Source organism: Ochotona princeps, chromosome 3, assembly GCF_030435755.1.
Source record: "Ochotona princeps isolate mOchPri1 chromosome 3, mOchPri1.hap1, whole genome shotgun sequence".
NCBI classification, from domain to species: Eukaryota; Metazoa; Chordata; class Mammalia; order Lagomorpha; family Ochotonidae; genus Ochotona; species Ochotona princeps.
The window spans coordinates 76,909,738-76,926,804 of NC_080834.1; the positions used below are offsets into that span (position 1 = coordinate 76,909,738).

The 17,067-nt window shown below is 40.5% G+C and overlaps 1 protein-coding gene across 2 annotated transcripts in view; it reads left to right on the forward strand.

Moving 5' to 3' along the window:
• The window catches only part of NECTIN3 (nectin cell adhesion molecule 3), a 117,461-nt gene that overhangs the window by 20,857 nt on the left and 79,537 nt on the right, over window positions 1–17,067 (forward strand). For both annotated transcript variants that reach the window (XM_058661852.1, XM_058661851.1), the window contains exon 2: window positions 9,169–9,510. In XM_058661852.1, the coding sequence (XP_058517835.1) occupies window positions 9,169–9,510 (342 nt within the window). The remainder of the gene's footprint in view (window positions 1–9,168; window positions 9,511–17,067) is intronic.

Sequence of the window (17,067 nt, forward strand, 5' to 3'; positions counted from 1 at the left end):
CTACCTACTACATTTTATTTTCACAACTTAATCTATCACTTAATGGGAAAAATACATCAAAAGAAAAAGAACATAAGGATCTAAGGCAAAAAGTTTCAAACATTAAATCCCCCTACAACTGCAAACCCTACAACCCCATAAACAATTAAACAATAATCAAAAGTATATCTCTGTGACGTTAGTAGAATTGCCCTATATTTCCTCTAGTTAAAAAATTATAAAAGCGGCTAAAACAGCTACATTTTCTGTGCTCTAAAAGTTGCAAGGACAGGCAAGGTCACAGTAACTATATTTTTTGCCATAGCAGTTTCCACTCATACTCCCATCAATTCTGTTAGTTTGTAAAATTCTTATTAAGCTATTTCCCAGAAGGCATGCTATATGTCTGGGCCAGATTTCAGGACAATGGGTAGGCACACAACAAGGTGTCCAGAAATGGCATGGGTTTAATTGTACTCCTGTGCGCAGTTAAAGGCCCACTCACCAAGACATTATCAGTAACATTAACTCTCAAGCTCATATTACTTGCCAAAGCCATCTCACAGGGGCAAACAATGCCTCAATAGATTACAGGATTCTTAGCAGGGTGCTTGAGTGTTCATGCAAAAAGGTGGTGAGACTGCATCAAGGTGGTCAGAGAGAAATCCGCCGGGCCCTGCCAAACAGCTGAAAGCTCCCCCGCGCCCTGCCAAGCAGGGGAGCTGTTTTCTTCACACCTTCGTGCCATCTACACCTACTGCACGGTCCCCTGCAGATTTTGATTGCATTTGGTCAACTTATACATTAATGTCTTAAAAATATTGAGGGTTTGGCATTTTGACATAATGGGTCAAGCTGCTGTCTGTGGCACTGGCATCCCATGTCTGTGCTGGTTTGAGTCCTGGTGTCTTCACATTAGTGTTAATTTACTACTTATGGCCTGGGCAAACTGTAGAAGATGGCGCAAGTCCTCATGTATTTGGCTTGCCACTGGCACTCAGGTGTGGGATGCCTTGTCACACACACCGAATGTGCTACGGTGCTGGCTCCTATATTCCAGACTGAAATCACCAGTAATTGTGGACTTTAAATAACTTAACTCTTTAATTAATAGCAAATATGTATAGCAAATATATCTAGGACCCTTATGCTTTGTAGTGAAATACACCTTTATAAGAAATGACTGTTTGCAAGTTCTTGAATAGTGAGGCATTTTAATATAGATGGTTAAAGGACCACAGTGATTTTTTTTTCTTACAATTTAAAAATTCCACAGGGAAATCATGATAAAAATGGTCTTTTTTTGAATTCTTTATTTTTGTGGTATAGGTCTATAGGCCCAGGGAGTTCCCCTTCCACCCTCCTCCACCCTTCTCCACCTTCTGCCCCCCACTGTTTTCCTCATATTGTAACAAGAGTTTAGTCCCTCAGCAGTCTCAAGCCATCATTCTGCTATTAGAGTGTGTCTTTTTTTTTTTAAAGATTTATTCATTTTATTACAGCCAGATATACAGAGAGGAGGAGAGACAGAGAGGAAGATCTTCCGTCCGATGATTCACTCCCCAAGTGAGCCGCTACGGGCCGGTGCTGCGCCAATCTGATGCCGGGAACCAGGAACCTCTTCCGGGTCTCCCATGCGGGTGCAGGGTCCCAAAGCCCTGGAGCATCCTCAACTGCTTTCCCAGGCCACAAGCAGGGAGCTGGATGGGAAGTGGAGCTGCCGGGATTAGAACCGGCGCCCATATGGGATCCCGGTGTGTTCAAGGTGAGGACTTTAGCCGCTAGGCCACGCCACCGGGCCCTAAAGTGTGTCTTGACATTGTAGCTATAGAGAATGATATAAAGTCCAGCATTCTTGCATCAAAATATATTTAACATTTTAATGGGAGTCTGTCTTTAATTCAGAAGTAGAGATGCATACTGCAGTGTATCTCCAGTTCATGGTTTGCTTGCCTCAATTATATAGAACTTCTAGATAAATAAATTCATATACTTGTTTACATATACATCTATTGAACTTGTATTTTACGTGAAGCTTACCTTATATCAAAGAGAACATGTGATATTTGTCCTTTTGTGATTTATTTCACAGAGCATACTGGTCTGAGGTTGGGACCATTTTGTTGTAAATGGTAGAATTTCTTTCTTTTTAACTTTTGGAGTTAATCTGGGAATGAAAATGTATTAGACACTTCAATTTGCAAAAAGCAGATTCCTTACTAGCTAACATAAAAGTATTACAATCCGAAGCTCTTTGACTGTAGAGCCAGATGATGAATACTCAAAGAACAACAGAAAGCCTTACTCAAAAAATGTAAAAGGTAAAACAAAGCAACATAAACCATCTGTAATTTTTTTGAAAACCAAGAATAAATTTCACTTACCCATAGAAATTAAAATAAGAAATGAAAAAGGAAGTAACTAATTATATTAATATGTATTTGCTAGTAAAGCCAATTACTTTAAACTGACCATTACTAATTTAAAATATTTACTTTTTTATTTTTTAAGGAAATTTTTTTTCTTCTTTGTTGTTTTCTTGATTGTCTTGGTTTCGCTTTGCTGTCATCTCAGAAAGAAGTTTTCTCACTTATGTATTACTAATTTAAATACATATATGTATTTTTTTGAATAGTTGGTCAGTCTTTGTCTCTGTCTCCAAAGGCAAACACTCCCTTTTTTAAATGATAGCCACGGTTCTTCTGTGAGGAGGTACAATTAGTGGCATCCTTCCGATGTTACTCTGTCATTACCTGTCTTAGTCACCTTGGACTGCTGAGGCAAAATATAGACTGGATGGTTTACACAGAGATTTTTCTGAGTTCTGGTGAGTTGGGAAGTTCAGTTCCTAGGCACTAACAGATGGGATTGCTTAGGTGATTCCTCTCATTTTCCTGCAGTTGATTGATTGCCTGCCTGCTATGTCCTTCTGTGTCAGAGTTAGAGAGACAGACGGTAGAGTCAGGAGTCTTCAGTCCATAATGCTTCTCTTCCCTGAGAGGGCAGTCTCCTTTGTATTATGACAGTTACTTCCTATGAATGATTTTTGACAGCAAAGGACAAAGAATTAAAATACTAACCTTTTTAATGCTGCATTATTATTTTATATATGTCGGCATCTTTTCAACTATTTATGCTAATAAAAGACTTCATTATGTTTTTCTTTAATATTTTGCCTCTTAACCCATGTTATTGTTGTTTTTGAAATATTTCTTGGCTCTTTTTCCTAATCATTTCCAAATTTTTTTTTTGCCAGTTTTCACTAGTGTTGCATTGAATTTGTGTATTCATATGGAAAAACTGGTGTGTATGGGTGCATACATTTTCCCACCCAGGAACATGACATGACTTTTTATGTATCCCAACAGTAGTCAGTTTTATAGATTATTTACAATTTTATTCATGGTTGTTTAAGTATTGCTTATCGTTTAAATACCAGTTAAACCTTTTCTGTGATAAATTTATAAAGACACCACCTCTTGTAACCTGTTGGCTATACAGACAGTTCTTTTCCACCTTGCCTGTCTTCATAAGCCAGCCACATTACTGGTTCTGAAATGTTTCATTTGACCTTCTTGGACTTTTTGGGTATTAGATTTCTCAAATAATGATTGTTTCTCTACTTTTCTAACATTAACCCTTCCCTATTTCTTTTTGGTGACTTATTGCACTGGTTTGAATTTTCAGACCCAGGTTAGCAGTGGTAATGATGTGCAAAATATTATCCTGATCATTTTTGGGTGGTTGTGACTCGTTTTCACTTTAGTTTGATGATGGTCACTAATTTGAGAAAAAATTTAATTTACTATAAAAAGGATCTTTGAAAATATTTTTGTAGAATTTTTGTTGTTTAAAACATGTTTAAGCACATTTTTTCTGATTATCTTTTTTTTAAAGATTTATTTATTTTTTTCTTTTTGATTTTTTGTTATATTTTTGACAATCTTTACATAGTTAATTAGGGAAAAAGGGTTCAAGGGCTATAGGGAAGGGTCAAGATTATTATTTCCATATCGTTTCCTTCATATATCTGAGGTAAAGGGGGATATTGAGGGAGAAGCCCCACCCACTCTCCCACCCACCCCAAGTCCCGGATGTGGGGCATGCTCTGAGATACTTGCTCAAGTGGTTTTCATAGTTCACCAGTTATGAATCGCTGCAAATCTCGCCACTCCAAGCACAATGAGATCGTTGAAGAATCCACTGATTGACATAGTCCATCATAGAGTCTCCATTTGTCCAGTATTTTGCTGCCAACATATTACTGAGGTGGTTGATTGACTTGTTCTGTCTTCTGTCTTTTCTTGGTTAGCGTTCTGAGTCCGGCATTTCGATTGGGGAGATCCCCAAAGAAACTTTGAGGCATTCCCAGACCAGATTGTTGTGTGTTCTGGCAAGCACAGGACCTGGCACAGTCCATCGCCCTAATCAACTGGTGGTTGCAATTGCTGGGTTGGTTCTGTTTTCAGTCCCAAGTTGCACTGGAACCAACAGATGTTGCAGTCCAGCCTTTCTCTGCCCAGCACATACTCGGCCCTCACGTAAACCAGTAGGAGCTGCAGCATAGTTGGAGCGACCCACAATAACCCCCACCAGGCCCGCCCCCTACCCTGGTTTGCCAGTATGTGTAGCAGACTAGTCCAGTCTATCTCACATCCCATTCGGCTCTTGTACATGTCGATGGGTATTAAAGCTTAGTTCTGTCTAACCAGCTCAACTATCCAGCCCTCAAGGCTGTTGTTGACTGCCTCTCTGTCTAGCCACCCCAGCACCCCCTGCCTAGTTTACATGCCCTCCCATGGGAGTGGTAACCCAAGAGGGAGGAGCCCACTATTTCCCTCCCAGGTTGCTCTCACTCCCGGATTATGCACTTTTCGGGTGGTTCTGTGGTTTGACTTGACAGAATTAGCCCCCAGTGCCAGCTTCTGCCAGCTGATGCTGCACCTAAGTCCCAACAATCCTCACCCACTCTGATTTTTGTTTGCACCAGTGGGAACAATCAGCCCAGCCTGGCTTTTCCCTGATCTAATCCACATGAGGTGCACAGATGCTGTAGCCCTGCTTAGTCTGGTCTGCCCCCATCCCAGCCCACGCTCTCCAGCGGGAGTAGCTCTCCGGCAAGGGGACCCCCCTGCCCTTATTCTTCCTGCCGGCTCTGCCCCCTCCCTTCCTGGTTCTCATGCGTGTACTGGTTGGGTGCTGCGGTCACTTCCGGTACAGTCAACCTCACCTTAGCATTCCATATTGTGCACTGGTTTTTGTTGTGACCAAACCTGGCTCAACCCACACTCTGTTCTGGTGTTCGGATTTGCCAGTGGATGACGTGAACTGATTCAGCCTGGTCTGCCCCCGACCCATGCCAAATGTATGCCAATGGGAAACTTTCCATGGCCTTTTTTGGGCTGTTACCTATCATGCTTCTTGCGCTAACCTGCAGGGACTGTGTCCTGCCAGAGGAGTTGCCCAGGCTATCCCATCAGAACCCCTCCCAGTGCCAGATTTTGCGCATACCAGTGGGTCCATGAGCCAGCCCTACTCAGTCCACCTCCTGTCCTAGCAGGAACAATGGCTTTTCCTGACTGGTCTTCACCCCAATCTGGCTCTTGCTGTTGGATGTTTCAGCCCAGCCATGGCTCGTCCATACCCACATATGGCTCACATATCGCTCACATATGGCTCAATTGGGGTTGAGACCTAGCCTAGTCTGTCCCACATCTCCCCTGGTCCTTCAGGACACCAGACGGTGTTGGGCTCTGACTCAGCCTGGTGCATCCAGTCCCAGTCCACAATCGTGCCAAGGGAGACTACAACCGTTTCCTGATCAGAACGCAGCCCCCATTCTATTCCACGTGCCCATTGGTGGGAACCTCAACCCAGTTAGGGTGTCCTCTTAGCTCCCCAACCGGGCCTGTTCCCAACCACAGATCATGCGCATGCCAGTGATTGCTCTGACTCAGCTTAGCTCAGTCCCTCACCTATCCTGGCCTCTGCCTTAGGCACTGTGGCTTAACATCCCTGGCTCATGCAGACTAGTAGGTGCAAGAGCCTAGCTCGGCATGACTTGTGCTCCATGCTGGTTTCTGGTTTTGCTTGTGAGCTAAGGTTTGCTCAGTCCTGCCCGGTACACCCCGTTCCATTACCAGTTCACATATTAGCCAGCTGTTGGAGCTACTTTGCCCAGCTTGTCCGACCCCCAGGTCTGGACCACCTGTTCACCAGTGGGAGCTATGGCTCACCAGGGGAGTTTCCCAAGTTTCTCCTCTTTATCCCCTCCCAGACCTAATTCTCATACATGCCAATGGGTTTTAGGCCAGTGCCTGGCGCAGAATGGCTTTCCTTTTGGCCTTTCATGAGCTGGTGAATGTTGCAGCCCGGCCCACCCCTCACCCTACTCAGGATGCTGCCTTGACCAGTCCAGTCTGTTGCAGGTTCCTATACCTGTGATTGATGGCAGGCTCCTTGGTCACACCTAGCTTAGTCCATCACCACCCAAACTCTTGAGCTAACCAGTGGGGCTAGAATTTCCACAGGGTTTGGCTCACACATCCCCCACAGAATCTACCCCCGGATATGGTTCTCGAGTGCTAGTTAATGTCATGGCCCTGCCTAATGTGACCCGTCTGCTGATGCATCATCATTTTAGGTAATAGGATATGCTGCTGGACAAGCCCCGAGCCTTAGCTTTTGCATGAACTGGTGTTCAGTGCTAGCATTGTGAAGTGATTACAAGTTCTTCAAAGGAAGAGTTACTGTCATTGGGAATCTTTAGGATTGACTCACATCCCAGAAGCACAGTGGGTTCAACCTGGAACTACCTAAGCAGCGATTCAAAGAACCAAAACCCCAGAGCTCCCCTCCTGGGGACAGCTCACCACGTGCACATGGTGGCTGGCGTGTGGGATACAGGCATGAGATGCCCCGTCCTGAGGCCCACCAGCAGCCAGGAAGCTGCTGGAAGTTTAAACCCCCAGGCCCAAGGTCATGCCCCTCCCCAATCCCATTCACCGCCCAATGAGGGCGGTGGGTGGGCTCTGGACCTACCCAGTCACAGAGACATCATCCCTCGGTGTACTCACCCCAAAGGGAGCAGCCCATAGAGCCCAGGCAGGCCCGGGGACAGCTCACCATGTGCACATGGTGGCTGGCGTGTGGGATCCAGGCATGAGACGCCCCATCCTGAGGCCCACCCACATTTTTTTCTGATTATCTTGTCAGTGATATATACTTGCATGCTTTTATATCCTTTTAAAAGTATCCTTTATAAAGATATCTGTCAATTGTGTGTCAGACTTCTGTTTTTAGTACTTTTTTTGTTTATTAGAGTATTTTTTCTTTTGTCAGATTATATATGAGAGTGGTGAACTGTGGACTTTTATTTTTTCTGATATATTTGTAAATGAATAATAGCATCTTGCTTGGCTGTATTATTCATGAATATCTTTCAAAAGACATTTATTCATGTATTTGAAAAGCTGAGAATGGGTAAGAGGTATTTCATCCTATTAATAAGTTACTAACTGGCTTTAAGTGCCAGGTCTGAGTCAGGTTTCTTCTGGAGCCGGGAACTTCATTACAATCTACCACCTGGGTGGCTGCTTTCCTTGATGAATGAGGAGGCGGAAGCTGAATTGGAAGCAGAGCTGGTGGGACTTGACTGCCTGACACTCTGGATTTCCAGGTTTCCTCAGAGGCAGCTCAACATCTTTATGACATTGCTGGCCTTTCCTGGATGTCTTCCTGCCGTTCTTCTTTGGTTCCCTCCTTTCTCCAGTCCTCTCTGTTTCCCTTCCTTGCGTTCCCCTCAATGAATGTTGCTCTGCTTTCCTTCCAAGTAAATTAATTTACTCCATGGCTTTTAGAAAGGCAATAAATGTGAGGTGGAAGTAGTTTAATGGTATTTTGTTTTAATGGTATTTTGTTTTAACATTTTTTTGCCTCTGGGATCTTTTTCCTTTACCTTGAAATAGAGAATAAATGAATTTGCATGCATGTAAGTATTGTTCAGTAGTATTTTTCTGAAATTGACCTGTTTAAAAATCTTTTACAGAAACATTTATTGTAATAATCCTCTAAAATAAGATATAGAGCTCCTTCCTAGAGTTGGTGGAAAATGAAATTAAAAGATAAATTGATTTTTGCGTCTCTGAATTTTGAACTCAGTGCATATGATTAAAAACATTCATAGAAAATATACATTATGGAAAGCACTGCATAAATTTATAGATTTTTTTTCAACAAAATTATCTTTCAGTTACATATTGGGGGGAGGAAGGAAGAGAAGGAGAAAGAGAGAGAGAGAGAGATAGCATTTGTCAGGATTGGACTGGATTGAACTGCAGTCTGGGATGAAGGACTTCAATTCAGATCTTCCATGTGGGTGGTAGGAACCCAATTCCTTCCTTCTTCTTTCCCTCCTTTCCTTCCTTCCATTTTTTCTGTCTCTTTCTTCCTCCCCTTCCTTCCTTCTTTCCTTCTTCTTTCTTTTAAAAATTTACTTATGTTATAATACAGTTGCATAGGTCCAGAATCCAATTTCTTACTTCACTACTGCTGTTGACCAGAATCTGTAGTAAGAGGAATTTAGAAGTTGGGGCTGAGTATTTAACCCAGGAACTCTGATAGGTGGTGAGGACATCTTAGCTGCCTATGCTAAATGCTCACTACTGCTACACTTGTAACTCTAGTGTTATATTGGATTTGAAAGATGTCAGATGATTGAATTATCTGTTGTGAAAAAAAAGGGAGCAAACTTAGAAAATGACATCGCCTCATTACTTGTTAGTATCTGTGTTGGGAATCTATTCATGGTCTGACTGGATCTTCTGTGTCTAGGTCTCACAACATAACAGGGTGGCAGCCAGGGCTGGATCTTATGCCAGCCTTGATGGGATAAGGGTTTGCTTCCAAGCCGGTACCAGTCTTGTGTTTTTCCTCCTGTAATACATATTGACAGATGTCATGTATTTAATATTCATTCTTTGGATCTAACATCCAACCTAAAGAACATCTGGCTGTTTCCATTCCTTTTTCATTATTCAGTCATAAACATTTGTGTGTATTTAAGTTTAAATGGATATATAAATCTAAATGGAGAGAGCTCATATGTTGGCGTAACAACTTTCCATTTCAGCAACTATAGATTTTTGGTTTCTGTTTTTTAACTGTGTGTGTTTCCTTCTCCCCCAGTAGGTGCTTTAGCTGGACCAATTGTTGTGGAGCCGCATGTCACAGCAGTATGGGGAAAGAATGTTTCTTTGAAGTGTTTAATTGAAGTAAATGAAACCATAACACAAATTTCATGGGAGAAAATACACGGCAAAAGTTCACAAACGATAGCAGTTCATCATCCTCAATATGGATTCTCTGTTCAAGGAGAATATCATGGAAGAGTCTTCTTTAAAAACGAATCACTTAATGATGCAACAATTACTCTCCGCAACATAGGATTCTCTGATTCTGGAAAATACATATGCAAAGCTGTTACTTTCCCACTTGGAAATGCCCAGTCCTCTACAACTGTAACTGTGCTGGGTAAGTGTCCTTGAAATGTGTTTTATATGATACTGGTGAGTATTATAATGAAACAGTTTTTTTCAAGAAGCTTAAATGTTTGGACTTCTATTTAAATTTAGGTTTAAAATCAGAGGATTCAAATATGAATTCCAAAGTCTGATTTAAAATCCGCTAATTCTAGGCACTCATGCATTTTATGTGTACCTTCCTACTTGTGTAAGCAATGCTACATAATTGTGACTTTTGGTTTTTTAAAAAAGGAAAAGCTGCAGAAAGAAAAGAGGGAAAGAGGTATTCCATCTTCTGGTTCACTCCCTAAATCACCACAACTATTGGGGTTAAGCCAGATTGAAACCAGGAGCCAGGAGCTTCTAATGTGTCTCTGACATGTGTACAGTGGCCCAAGCACTTGGGCTGTCTCTGCTGCTTTCCCAGGCTCATTGGCAAGGGGCTGGATCAGATGTGGAGCAGCCTAGACTCCAGCCACCAAAGTTGCCTGTATGGGATGTTGGTGCTATAGGTGACAGTGTTACCACTATGTCCTAGCACCATGCCCTGTCTTACTTAATCACAAAAGACAATGTTTTTCAATCTAAAGGTTGAGTTCCTGTGGCATTTATTTTCATTACTTAAAAAAATTTCAAATTGTAATTGTTTTTTCCATTTAAAAAATTACTTAGTTTAATTTATAGGAGCTGTTGATGCCTGATGTTTTCGTTTTTTTTTAAATTAAAGTTTATTCCTGTTGCCTGAGGATTTACATAGCTATTTGAATTTTATGCTGTTGCTGATAATAAAGGATATTCCCCTGTTTCCTTTCTGATCTCTGTTAGAGTTTATGGTAAAATTTTGAGTAAACTTACTAATGAGTTGAGATAGCCACATACAGTGAAAGGGAAATCGGTTTGGAAATGCTGATGAGTACTGTTGGAATAATAGAACAGAGATGAAGAAGTAATAGCAAGCTATAGCTCACAGTGGAAAGTCATTACTCAGTTCCTCCTTCAAAAAGATTCTTTGCCAATCTATTAGTGTGGCTATCTGGCAGCTTTCAACTGTGAGCTTTATCAGTTGAGGTCGTGCTATTGACGTGAATGACTCCAGGCCAGTGACAGAGCAAGGCAGTGGTAGGAGGGAGGACCCCTCCTGTGGCCCATGACTGAAATGAAGGGATTTTATTTCCACCGCGCATAGGACTCCATGAATGGAAAGTCTTTGCTTTGTCTAGATCCTGCCTTTTGGCCTGATATTTTATTAGGTTCACTGTTAACCCTCCCTACTCAATCTTTCTGTTAGATATTAATCCCTAATAAACATTATTGTAAAGATTTTTAAAATTTTTATTGGAAAGTCAGATGTACAGAGAGGAGGAAAGAGAGAGAGGAAGAGCTTCTATCCATTGATTCACTCCCTAACATCCACAACGGGCCAGAGCTGCTCTGATCCGAAGCCAGGAGCCAGGAGCCTTGAGCCTCTTCTTTGTGGGCACAGAATCACAAGGCCTTGGGCCATCTTCAACTGCTTTCCCAGGCCACAAGCAGGGAGCTGGATGGGAAGCAGGATTGCCAGGATTAGAACCGGCACCCATATGGGTTCCCGGGGTGCGCAAGGCAAGGACTTTAGTTGCTAGGCCACCGTGCTTGGCCCCCTAGTAAACGTTTTGACACTTCACTTGCTTCTGGTGTCATCTCCCTAGAAAAGCAAACAAGTTCACTGCTTCTAGTATTTAAAGCTGTAATATAAAGGTCTTCAAAATGTAGAGAAGCAGTTTTATTCTGATTTGTTATGCATGTTTTAAGAGATATTTAAAAATTAATTGTTAATTTTAATTTTGATTTTATGATACAATCATGTAGGGTCTGCGATTTCCACCCCCAAATTTCCACTCCCTGACTGATTTTCCCTATATTGTTAAAATAGTATAGTCCTGGGCCCGGCGGCGTGGCCTAGCGGCTAAAGTCCTCGCCTTGAACGCCCCGGGATCCCATATGGGCGCCGGTTCTAATCCCGGCAGCTCCACTTCCCATCCAGCTCCCTGCTTGTGGCCTGGGAAAGCAGTCGAGGACGGCCCAATGCTTTGGGACACTGCACCCGCGTGGGAGACCCGGATGAGGTTCCTGGTTCCCGGCATCAGATCGGCGCGCCCGTAGCGGCTCACTTGGGGAGTGAAACATCGGATGGAAGATCTTCCTCTCTGTCTCTCCTCCTCTCTGTATATCCGGCTTTCCAATAATAATAAAATTTAAAAAAAAAAAATAGTATAGTCCTTCATCACAAGTTATAATTCCATCAGTCTGTTATTTAAGTGGGCCCGAACTTTGATGATACAGACAATGACAGTCCATAAACCCATTGTGTAGGTATGTCTAACAGTTTCTTTGGGGGTCCATTTTTTATTTGGAAGTAGGGGTACATATTTTATCTTCACATCTGGATATGGTAGTCTGTTACTTCTTCACTATACATTCCCTTAAATGAGAACCCATGAACCCAATAACAGGTATGAAGATAAAAGAAAAAGAAAAAGAAAAAAAATACAGCACCATAGAGTTGATTAAGCACGTCACTGAGTAACCAGTGCATGGGTGATGAAAAGAAAACAAAAGGCATGATGGTTTCATTATATTAAAAAAAATATATGGTATTTGTCCTTTTGGGATTAACTTATTTCACTGAGCATAATGATCTTTAATTGGTACCATCTAGTTGCAAAAGGTATAATTGTTTTTAATGGCAGAGTAATAGTCCATGGAGTAGATGTGCTACTCCACTTTAACCACTCCTCTTTGGACGGGCATTTGGATTGATTCCATGTCTTTGCTATTGTTATTGTGCTGTTGTAAATATAGGATTAACAGCTTCCCTTCTCAAAGGCAGTTTTCATTTCCTTTGGGTATATTCCTAGAAGTGGGATAGCTGGGTCATGTGACAGGTTTATTTGCAATTCTCTAAGCACTCTCTACTAATTTCAATAGTGGTTGTACTAGCCTGAACTCCCAACAGCGGTGAAGGAGGGTGCCTTTCTCCCCACATCCATGGCAGCAGGTATTGTTAGTAGAGTTCTGAAAGTAGGCCAAACTCACTGGAGTTAGGTGGTACCTCAGTGTGATTTGCTCCCTGATGGCTAGGGAGCCTCAGTATCTTTTCTTTCCATTTGAATCAGTTCTTTTGAAAAAAATGTTCATTTCCTTTGCCCATTTTTCACAGTTTTTTCTTTCACCCTTTTTACTGTCCCTGGATTTCTGAAATTCTTTGTAAAACTTCGATATTAGTGCTGTATCAGTTGTGTAGTGTGCAGAATTTTTCTGCATTAGTTGGTTGTTTCTTCACTTTATTGTTTCCTTTGTTGTACAAAAGCTTTTAGTTTGATGTAGTCCCATTTGTTAATCTTTGACTGTCTTTGCCTTTGACGCCTTTTCTATGAAGTTTTTCCCTATTCCTATGTATTGGAGTGTTTCCTATGTTTTCCTTTAATAGCTTGATGGTTTCTGGGTGTAGATTTAGGTTCGTGATCCATTTAGAGTTGATTTTTCTATAATGGGACAGGTGTAGGTCTTGTTTCTTAATTTTGCAAGCTGTTATCCGGTTGTCTCAACCACATTTGTTGAATAGACCAGGCTTTTTCCCTGGATTGTGTTCAGTTGTCTTGTCAAAGATTAGTTGTCTATACATGTGTGGGCTCCCTTCTGGTGTTTCTATTCTGTTCCATTGATCTTCTCTGTTTCTGTATCAGTACGAGACTATTTTGATGACCACTGCTCTGTAGTATGTCGTGAGGTCTGGAATTGTGATTTCTCCAGCTTGATTTTTATTCTTCAATATAGCTTTGGCTATTTGTGGTCTCTTGTGTTTCCAGATGAACTTTTGTATCTTCTTTTCTATTTCTGAGAAGAATATTGTTGGGATTTTTATTGGGATTGCTTTGAATCTGTATATTACTTTTGGTAAGATGGACATTTTGACGATGTTGATCCTGCCAATCCAGGAACATGGTAAGTTTCTCCATTTTTCAGTGTCTTCTCCTATTTCCTTTTTTAATGTTCTATAGTTTTCATCATCAAAATCTTCCACATATTTAGTTGGTCTAATTCCTTGGTATTTAAGATTCCTTTCTTTTGTTTTAAAGGGGATTGTGCTTATAGTTTCTTTCTCAGCCATGGAAATAGTTGTGTACACTAGAGCCATTAATTTGTACAGTTCATTAATTTTGTATCTTGCTGCCCTGCAAAAGTTTCTTATGGGTTCCAATAGTCTCTTGACTAAGCCTTTTGATATAATCATGTCATCTGCAAATAGAGCTAATTTCAGTTCCTTGTTTCCAGTTTGGATTCCTTTAATTCCTTTTTTTTTTGCCTAAGAGCTCTGGCAAGGACTTCCAATACTATACTGAAGAGTAGTGGTGACAGTGGATGTCCTGTTTAGTTCTACATTTTAGTGGAAAGGCTTCCAATCTTTCCCCATTTAGTATGATGCTCGCATTGGATTTTTTCGTAAATTGCTTTGATTGTGTTGTAGAATGTTCTTTCTATGCCTATCTTGCTTAGGGTTTTCAGCATGAAGTGGTGTTGGATTTTATCAAATGCTTTCTTTGCATCTATTGGGAGGATCATATGGTTTTTATTTTTCAATTTGTTGATGTGATGTACCACATTTATTGATTTGCAGATGTTGAACCATCCCTGCATGCCTGGGATGAATCCCACCTGGTCTGGGTAAATGATCTGCCTTATGTGCTGTTGGATTCTGTTGGGTGATATTTTGTTGAGGATCATTGCATCTATATTCATCAAGGATATTGGTCTGTAGTTCTAATGTTTCTCTGTTTGGCTGTGCTATTAAGGTGATATTGGCTTCATGGAAAGAGTTTGGAAGGATTGCCTCCCTTTCTATTGTTTGAAAAAGTGTGTGGAGGATTGGAGTAAGTTCCTCTTGAAACATTTGGTAGAAATCAGCAGTGAAGCTATCTGGTCCAGGACCTTTCTTGGTTGGAAGGACTTTAATTACTGATTCAATCTCAGTGCATGTTATTGGGCTGTTTAGATTGTTAATTGCTTCTTAATTCAGTTTTGGTGGATTGTATTGTCCAGAAATCTATCCATCTTTTCTAGGTCTTCTGATTTGTTCAGATATTGTTGCTTGTAATAGTTCCTAGTAATTCTCTGTATGTCCAAGGTATCTGTTGTTATATTTTCTTTCTCATCTTTGAGGCTATTGATGCATATTTTCTCTCTCCTTTTCTTGATTAGTTGGGCTAGTGGGGAGTCTGTGTTGTTGATTTTCTCAAAGAAGCAGCTCTTTGATTAATTCATCTTATGTATAGTTCTTTTGGTCTGTATTTGGTTTATTTCCACCCTTATTTTGATTATTTCTTTTTTCCTACTAATCTTGGGATTGCTTTGCTGTTTTTTCTAGTTCCTTCAGCTGTAAGGTTAGCTCATTTACTTGGTGCTTTCCAGTTTCTTAACATAAGCATTGATTGAACTTTCCTCTTAACACTGCCTGCCTTGACGGTGTTCCATAAGTTTTGGTATGTTGTATTGATACCTTTATTTGTTTTGAGCAAGTTTTAAGTTTCCCCTTTGATTTCCTCTCTAACCCATTGTTCATTTTGTAACATATTATTCAGTCTCTCTGTGTTTGCAAATCTTCCAGTTAATTCATTACTTGAGGAAGATGTCTTAAAGTATCAGGAGGTAATTTTTTTTTCATTCATTGATTACATTGTATTATGCGATACAGTTTCATAGGTACTGGGATTCTCCCCGCACCCTCCCCCCATGGTGGATTACTCCACCTTGTTGCATAACTGCAGTTCACGTTCAGTTGAGATTCCCTCATTGCAAGCATAAACTAAACATAGAGTCCAACATCTTATAGTCCAGTCAAGTCCCTCAGCCTCTTGGGGAGACCCTGTCTGGTCCGAGGGCAGAACCAGCAGAGTATCATCCCAATCAATTAAAAGCCAGGAAGTAATTTTTTAAGTGATTAGGAAGGACTGTGCCAAAGTATGAAATTCTGCAAAGGTATGAAAGAAAAAAGAAAAACACTGTGAATTAGGTGGTTATTGGTAGCATTACAGTTTAATGCAGTGTTAATTACAGTTGCTTGATTAAGGAGATGCTGAACAGCATTATGAAAATTGGAAAATAAATGCCCCACAGAAGAGTTGTTACATAATTCCATAGTTTTGATGGAGTATTTATATAGCTGCTGAAATTACTAATGGTTAAGAGAAGTACTAACTGTTTGAAAATAAAAGGCACAAAATTTAGATATAAATAATTACATATATATAAAGCAAGAAATAGAAATAAAAGGGAACAAATGGAAGAATGTATTGGTATAGTAGAATGGATTTATTCCATTTCTTTAGGAGCCAGAAAGTCAGACAAACAACCAACCAGTTTTAGTCATTGGATAGGACTTTGATTACAGAATAAAGGATGGAAAACGAGCTGTTAGCAGTTTTAGGCCACAAAGTTTTAGGCAATTAAAATTAAGTACGTTGGTTGAAGAGACGACATTCACAGAAAAGAGGTGATGTAACTCATGAAGCTGAACACTGAGAAGGCTGGGGAGATATGAGGTGCATGCAAATGAGTTCCCTAAAGCTTTTGGTTTAGTGCTGGCTTGGGTAAGTGTGAAAGGAAACTTTTGAAGTAAAGAAGGAATGCAGGATCTTGTTGCTCACACAGGGTTGGGAAAAATTCTGTTCCACTTATCACAGTACAGGTGACGTTGAATAACATCCTAAGTGGTCACAGGAAGCAGCAACACAGTTGCTAGACAGGGAATTATATTTACAGAGAAGTTATTGGAAATGCTGTGGTATATGAGAAAATGAACTTGAGGAAATTTATAAACTGAACAATAAGAAATGGATTCTTTTTATAAGAACTATAGCATTTAAAATTAACTTTAAAGGTAATTTTTTTTTCAGTAAAATGAATGCTTGTAATAATTATGATTTGTTATTCAGACAAAGTTTTTCACTGGGGGGGTGAAAGTTTTTTTAAAAGTTTGAAATTTCATAGAAATATGAATGTAATTAGGATTTTACGTAGACAAAAATCATTAGAAGCTGAAAACATAGAAATAGCCTTACCAGTGAAAGCTGCACCTGGGGATGTTTGGAAATTCAGAAGAAAACACGTTAAAATATTGAGCTAAAAGTTTGAGAGCCTTGAAAAGTGAGAGACACATCTGAATGTAATTCTATTTAGTATGTGGTATCTACTGATTCTGATATTCACCTTGTGCTCCAAAGATTCTGCCTTCTCAGAAAGAAGTAAACCAGGTTTCTTACAGACTTCTAGACCTGCTTTAGTTGAGCAGACTGAACTTGAGATGCTGAGCTAGTTAATGTTTTGAGTAGGTTGGCATAAATTCTAGCACATTTGAGTTGAAAATTTGTCATCAAATCATACCATAATGATAAAAAGGACATTTTAAGCAAGGAGAAGATAACTTGTCTTCAGAAAGGGGCTGTTTCCCCCAAATTTGTGTAGCACTTATACACATCAAAAAGAAAAAGAAAAAAAGTAGGCTTTAATAGCTCCACAGGTCGCCCAAATA